This window comes from Rhincodon typus, chromosome 31 (genome assembly GCF_021869965.1).
Source record: "Rhincodon typus isolate 14 chromosome 31, sRhiTyp1.1, whole genome shotgun sequence".
Lineage (NCBI taxonomy): Eukaryota > Metazoa > Chordata > Chondrichthyes > Orectolobiformes > Rhincodontidae > Rhincodon > Rhincodon typus.
This window is the reverse complement of record NC_063362.1, coordinates 14,315,557-14,323,013: the sequence shown is the minus strand read 5'-3', so window position 1 is coordinate 14,323,013 and position 7,457 is coordinate 14,315,557. Positions and strand designations below refer to the sequence as shown.

At 41.0% G+C, this 7,457-nt stretch overlaps 1 protein-coding gene across 1 annotated transcript in view; it reads right to left on the bottom strand.

Annotated features, from left to right (window-relative positions):
* Positions 1 to 247: 247 nt before the first annotated feature.
* Positions 248 to 7,457, bottom strand: part of plch2a (phospholipase C, eta 2a) — a 129,910-nt gene continuing 122,700 nt past the window's right edge. Inside the window, exon 22 of the mRNA XM_048614877.1 lies at positions 248 to 6,316. Within this exon, the coding sequence (XP_048470834.1) occupies positions 4,509 to 6,316 (1,808 nt within the window). The 3' untranslated portion in view covers positions 248 to 4,508. The remainder of the gene's footprint in view (positions 6,317 to 7,457) is intronic.

Below are 7,457 nucleotides of genomic sequence, written 5' to 3'. Positions count from 1 at the left end.
CAAGGATGTTCTACAGTGGTAAAGGCTTTATAGCGATACAACTTGTGGCTGTTGTTGGAGTAAGGCTTGCAATATTACTGGAGCAGAGATTTACAGTATTACTGCAGCACAGTGTTACACTGCAGCACAACAGAGCAGACTTTTTTGGAACTCATTAGAAACAGACTACAGTCACGCAGTCAACTAGCCTCAGCAGCAAAAGTGTGATTCAAACTGTAAGAGGTTCAGGGCAGCTGAATAAGAACAATTACAGCAAACTCTATTGCATTTTATTTGATTGGTACAATAGTTTAATTACAAATAGTGTTTAAAATCGCAGATAGCTGCTGCAGAATTATCAAAGTGGTAGGAAGATACAGATTTGTATTCTGTACTTTTTTTGCCATGTGGACATATCACATTCGTGACTCTCAGTAATGTACACGGAAGATACTGTGCGTCAATTGAAATATTACATCCAAGATATCTGGAAACAAGACATTCTCATTTCATAACCTGAAACATTTAATTATTATTTTTGATCAGACATTTAAAATAAAACAACTTAAATCAAAAATGCTCCCAGTATGCATTTCACTCCTAAAATTTGGCTCTTCTGCATTTTAAATATTAACAATATCTAGAACATCTCTGGTTGAAACGATACATCATGCAAGGGTTAGTGCAACCAGTGATCAATCTGTAAGTTACAACGTAGTTAAGTAAAATGTACAAAATCAAGGATGGAAAAGTTCTTGGAATTAAGTGCATTAAGACAATTATGAATGAATGAATCATTTAATTTTCTAATGCCTACAGTTTGGCTTGTTCACGCCAAACCAAATTAAACCAACCCTCATTGAACTGTAAAGTTCAACTTTCACTAAAATTCTGAGGTTTGCCGCCAGTGTAGTGCGCAGTGTAGAGTCTTCATAGTTCCTCTGGTACCTGAGAGATCTTTGGGCAGTGAGATGATGTCAACAATTGGTATGAAGTCTAATTCTCTCCTGCCCAACTGAGCAACAGCATTGACACCGAGAAGGATACCAGAATTAAGCAGTTATCATTAGCAGGGAAGATTGACCAAGCTATTGCTGTTTTCTACAGAAAAGAGGCTGGTGGGGCAGAGAGTGTGAGGAGAGACCTGATAGATTATGACGGGCTCCAACAGACACAGTTTATAGGGATTTATGGAAGATGATTCTACTTGTGGGACTACTACATCTGGAGGTGACAAATATAAGATCAAATCCAATAAAGAATTTGGAAGACACTCTGTACATAGAAATTAAACTGTGGAGTTAGCCACCACAGGGAGTGTAAGACAAATATTACAGATATTTTCAAGGGGAAGTGAATGAATAGAAGGATTTAGAATTAGGGTGAGATAAAGCAAGATGGGAGGTAGCTCTGTGGAGCATAAACACCAGTCTGGAAAAGATGGGGAGAATTGTAGTCTGCATTCCATGTAACTGCCATCACATCAATCCATCCTATATAACGTTTCTCCTTTTCTGGTTGTGCATCTGCTTTCCTCCTCTTTATCATCACATTCTTCAGCTTAATAACCCTCTGAGGTCTCTGTTTTTCCCCATTGCTGGCTATCTTGAGCAAACCCAATTTTTATCACTTCTCCACTGGTGCACATGACTTCAGGCTCTTAGATCCTCAGCTCTGAAAGTCCCTTCCTAAACTTCTTTTAAGATGCTTCTTTAAAGAAAATGGTTATATCTCCTTCAGTGGCTCAATGCCAAATGCTTTCTGGTAACACTCCATCTGAAGTGGCTTGGGATGTTTCTATAATCAAGGTGCCACATAAACATTTGTAACTGTTGTTGCCACCTTGACTTTTGGGTTAAAGAGGTAAGTGAGGAATAAGCTGTTGAAATGTTGTAACTGTGCTGACAGAAGGAGTAGGTATTGGGATCCCAACTCTTCGTGCGTAGCCATGCTTGAGAGTTTGAAATTGCATCAACAATACAGAAAGACAGATAAGGTTAGAATTTAAGAGCAAGCAGGTTATGTTGAAACTAAAATGAAACTGGTAAGGCCTGAAAGATTGACTACTGCTCTGTCAACACGGACATTTTTTGGCCTGCTGAGCTTTTCCAGAATTTTCTGTTTTTGTTTTGGATTTCCAGAATCTACAGTTTTCTGCTTTTCAAAGTTATGCTGAACTTGTAGAAGACATTAGTTCAACCTCGGCTAGAGTATTGCATCATACTTTAGGAAGGAAGAAGACACTGGAGAGAGTGCATAAAAGATTCACAACAATGGTCCTAGAGTGAGGAATTTCAGTTATGAAGGTAGGCTGGAGAAGTTCAGATTGCTCTTAAAGAAAAGATTACTGAGAGGAGATGTGATAAATGTATTCAAAATCATGAAGAGTCTGGACAGATAGTGAGAAACTGTTCCCATTTGTGAAAGGATCAAGAAACAGAGGGCACAGGTTAATGAAAGAAGCAAAACGACATGAGACGAACTTTTTTCATGCAGTGTGTTGCAGTCTGGAATGCATTGCCTAACAGTATGTCAGAAACAGGTTCAAGTCAAGTGTTCATGAGGGAATTAGACTGTGATCTATAAAGGAAGAACATGCAGTGGTACAAGAAGAAAGTGCAAGAATGGCACTAAGTAGATTGCTTATTTGGAGGCTGGTGAAGATACAACGAATCAAATGGCCTCCTTCTACACTATAACGATTCTTTGATTCTCAGAATGCTAATGTTCTCTGTCAGGTGTTTTTGTCACATCAAGGTTGAGTTTTGTTTTACATTAATTGATTACTTTGCTTAGTCAACAACACCACTGTCCTCATAATGTGCAACTTATCATAGGTTTCAGTTTGCACAGAGTGCACTGGGCCTCATTCTGAACCAGGAGTACAAGAGAATTCCCATTCTACAGAGTTCCCACCCCTGACAAGCCATTCACTTTCTAAGGGGCTATTGCATGTTTGACACTTTACAGGCAACTTAGAAACTGGCAATAATGATGGCGACCTCAGGTAATCGAGTATATTCCATTTTACATTCCACTTCCTCAGTTATGTTCAAGTTATGACAGTGATTGCAGAAGATTAGAGGAACTTGATTTCACTGATTCCTTCACGAGCACGTCTTTCTTTTTGGTCCGACACCCAATCATCTGCTGGTATGTGCTTACAAAGTGGTTTGCAGCTTAGTTAGGTTTGTGTTCAGTAAAGGGAGATCTGGCCAAGGTGTTTGAAATGATTCAAGGATTAAAGTGGGTGGATGGAGAGAAACTATTTACCATGGGTCAGGTGAGCCCAGAACAAGGGGGCGTAACATCAAACTTAATGCCAAGCCATTGACATTTCATGGTGGGAAACCATGGGCGAAGGGTAGTGGAAATCTGGTACTTTCTTCCCAACTGTCCACACCTAGGCACTTACAAACGCACTTCAGTGAGATGTTTTTCCTGTCTGGAGTTCAAAAGACCAATTTCCTCGCTCCAACTTGGACCCCACTTGGGCATCAGTTAACCTAACACAGGCTAGGGTTAGATTCTTGGACAACTTTCTCTGGATAGGTGGAAGGAGCCTTTCTACATTAAGACTCCAGCTGGCTTCAAACCACCTAACACGAATCAGAGAGTTGTACCTCCTGAGAACATTTTTCTCATTACAACTGCCCACTAAAAGGGTTAATACAATAATCATCACATCTGGAACAATTGCCATGGTTATACTTTGTGTATGGAGTTGGTCATGGAATATAAGTATACACTTTTTAAGCTATATTTGGTTGTGTATTAAAATCACAATTAAAAAAACATGCAACACTTTAAAGAAAGATTGGACATAGCTTTTGTTTGGAAAGTACAATTCATACACATTGCTGCACATTTATTAAATACACAGCATCCTTTTCTGTTTTTTTGGTGATATTCATTTTAAAACAATCTAATGATATTGTATTTTAAATAAAAACATTATCGTGCAATTTTATTTTTATACAAGAGCATACATAGTTTTAAAAAATAATTCAGGCAGTTGTGTCATGTTGTAAATATGTATCCAGATGGGGGCTAAGATACAACAGCAACACCTAGGAACTGAAGACACATTTGCCTGATCTCTGACTCAAAATGAGTAGCATTAGATAATAAACACCACTGCCACATATTTCACATCCCCACTGATGGTAGGAAGACATAGTTGTTCACAAGCTCTTAAGAGCTGAATTTATTTTCTGTCTTTCACTAGGTCTCACTCTCTTCTCCCTTGCTGTTTTTGCGCAATTCTTAGTGCTTTCTTCTGCATCCGTTTGCACCTGCATTGTAAAAGTTATACCAGTGCAAACTACACCATTTGTGCAAAATATGGCACACCAGAAGTGCAACATAAAAATAACGCACAAATTCAAGCTTTTCGAAAGTTGGACCCATTCCCAAGGATGTTGCTTCTCAGTACTGCTCTTGCAGTGAAAACATCACGTGATCATTCTTGAAGTCTCCTGATGCATTTCGATTTATTTGACCTCAGTAAGCTCTCTTTGTAACAGGTCTTAAAGTTTTAGCATGAAGAAGACCTCAGTCTCGTTGTTAGCAGTTTTTGGGACCTTGACTTCATCTGGGATTTGATAGGGCAGAGCTACATCTGTGCAAATGCTCTTAGCGTCACAGCAGGCCCCCTCTGGGTTACCCCTCTCTTCCAGCATGCTGGACGGGTTGCTCTGCCCCAGATTCTGCAGCCGTAGCCGTTCCTGTGCCTGCTTCGCCCGGTTTGCAATATATCGCACCCGGCTCTGGCTCCTTGATGAAGCTCTGCGCAGGACAACCGGGCTACAGTCCTCAGTCTCTGGAGGTTGGCCAGTGGTGGGAGAAGTGATATCATTTTCCCGTTCAAAGCTTGTGATCCTCTTCAGCTGCTCCGTCAAATTGTCCTGGGTGAATCTCTTTATGCCAGCTGCTCTGCGCTGCTCACGCATGGGCTTTGTGATAAAGGTCCGACTAATGCTCTTGTACTTGCTGTCAAAGCTGGGCACAATATCATCAGAAGTTAGGTCCCCCAGGCTCTTTGACTTACTTGGACAGTCTGCTACCTTTCTGCTTTGTGTTATGGAATTGAGAGTTGGGGAAGACTGTTTGAGGCTTTCCATATATAGCCTATTCCAGGTGTGTCGCCTTGAGTTTGACTGGCCGGGAATTGGCAATGATTTACCCAAGGGCTTTGGTTGAAGGTCATCAACTTGTTGCTGGTCACCATGAGATCTTAAATTGGGATTAGACTTACTTTTGCTAACTTTGGTGAGCATTTCATGACCAGTTGTGGCCGATCGAGGCCTTATCGGCTTATCTATCACAAGCCCTTCCAAAGTTTCGTTCTGCCTGCTGCTCAGATCAGACAAGCTCTTCCGGGCCAAGTTGGGTAATGACAAGTCAATGACAGTGTCATTTGATGACATACTGGATGACGAGGACATACTATCCCTGTGGTTCCCACAATCCAATTTACACCAGATTCTATCATTAATGGTCACATCTGATGACACCGCAGGCACAGGAGAGGTGCACATTTGGATATGAGTCACCAACAATGACTGTTGACTTTGAATGAGATGTCCGTCGCAACTAATGCTCCGTACGATATCAGGGTGAACGTTTGTCCTAACAAGACAACCAGGGGAATGTTTGTCACACCCATGTTGAGCACCTTGTGGTGGAGAACTGGAGATTAAATCAAATGTAGGACAGTTCTGAGATTCAGCTGATTCTCTGCTGTCCGATCTCTCACCAGACTCTTCCTGAACAGAATTACTGGCTGAGGATCCCATGGGTAAAACATCAAATTGATCCAGATGGTCACTGAGGATTCCAGCTTTCTCCTTGCATTGGCCATCTGGTGCCAATGAGGGATCTTTCTGGCTTTGAGAAGAGCTCATTGTGGTTTTGGAGTGATCAATGGAAGTGCACAAACTTGCATTGTCATCAGAAAACTGGGAAGCTTCATCATCATCCTGAGAAGCTTCATGGAGATTTGATGCAAGACAAACGTTACCTCCTCTGAGGAGATCCTTGCCCGGACAAACAGCTCCATTTTCCAACTGTTCCTCACTGTAACATGCCTCTGGGGCCTTTATTGCTTGGTTATCATTGGTAGAGATCTTTATTGATTTTGGTGGTGGCGGACTGCTCTCTGGAACTAAGTGTTCTTCTGAGTTGGTGGTTTCTTCTCTGGAACTGCTCACAATAGATGAGGACATCTGCTGGGAGTCAGTGCAAGTTCTATCCTCCAAATGCATAGATTCTTCACTAATAGTTTCGAGAGTGTGCATGGGAATGCTTGGAACTGGATGTGAGAATGGCTGGACACCTGCAAGGAGAAGAGGAGAAGAAAGCAGTCAAAAAATGTCAATTCAGCTTCTCTACTCTTTTAACATACAGTCACTGTGTGTGGTGGTCAGGTCAATGCATGGAAGGCATCAAAGTTTACAAAGTCAGATTGTTTTCTTGTGACACTTCTGGGATATGGGCTTACAGCAATAGTTCTCAAAATTGTTTTCTTTCTGTCCTGTTTCTCCCTGACCTCTTCACAATGGTCTCGTTCACATTGGAGGTTTGGCTGCACTGTGGCCTTCTCATGCAAAAGGCTGTCCTTGGATATTAGCAAATGTCTATGGCCATTTCATGGGAAACATCAAAGCTGGTCCTGGCAACCCACAACAGTTGTTGACGTACACTTCCAACAGGGGTCACCAGTGGCAAAGTGTCATGAACTACAATATTCAGCCCGTCCCCAGTTCCTTTAGCTCCACTTCCAGCTTTACTGGGAATAATTAACAGAATTAGATCCTGAGTAGTGTATTTGAATGCTGATCGCCAAATTATCCTTTTAAATTAGCATCACATTGACCGAGAAAGCCAATGGACATTTTAACTTTGTCTGAAATGTTCAAGACATTGTTAACCTTCCCGTATAACATGACAACCAATTCTCCAGCAGATTTACTCCAATGAGACCTCAGAAAAGCTTTAAATGGAAATGGTTTTCGTGGATAACAGTCACATATATTAAAACTAAAGCAATTTCATATTTTTTTAAAAGATACGTGCTCTGTTATAGGTCATTCATAAAATAATAACTTCATCTCTTTCAATTTCTAAATGCCACTGAACTGGTGTAGTCTTTCCCCTCAGTGTGGAATAAACTCAGTAAGCCAGTTCATGCAATCAATTATAACTTATAAGTGGAAACACTTAGGTGATTAGGACAAATAGACTTCAGACTGACAATAGGAGCTGCTTTGGTATTGAAAGACAACATATAATATTAAGCATAGTGCAAACAATCATACCACAATACAGGCTAACACAGCACAATACAGTCAAACATAGCACAGCACAGACAAACACACCACGGTACAGTCTAACACACCACAACACAGTCAAACACACCACAGCACTGTCTAACATAGCACAGCACAGTCTAACACAGCACAATATAGTCTAACACA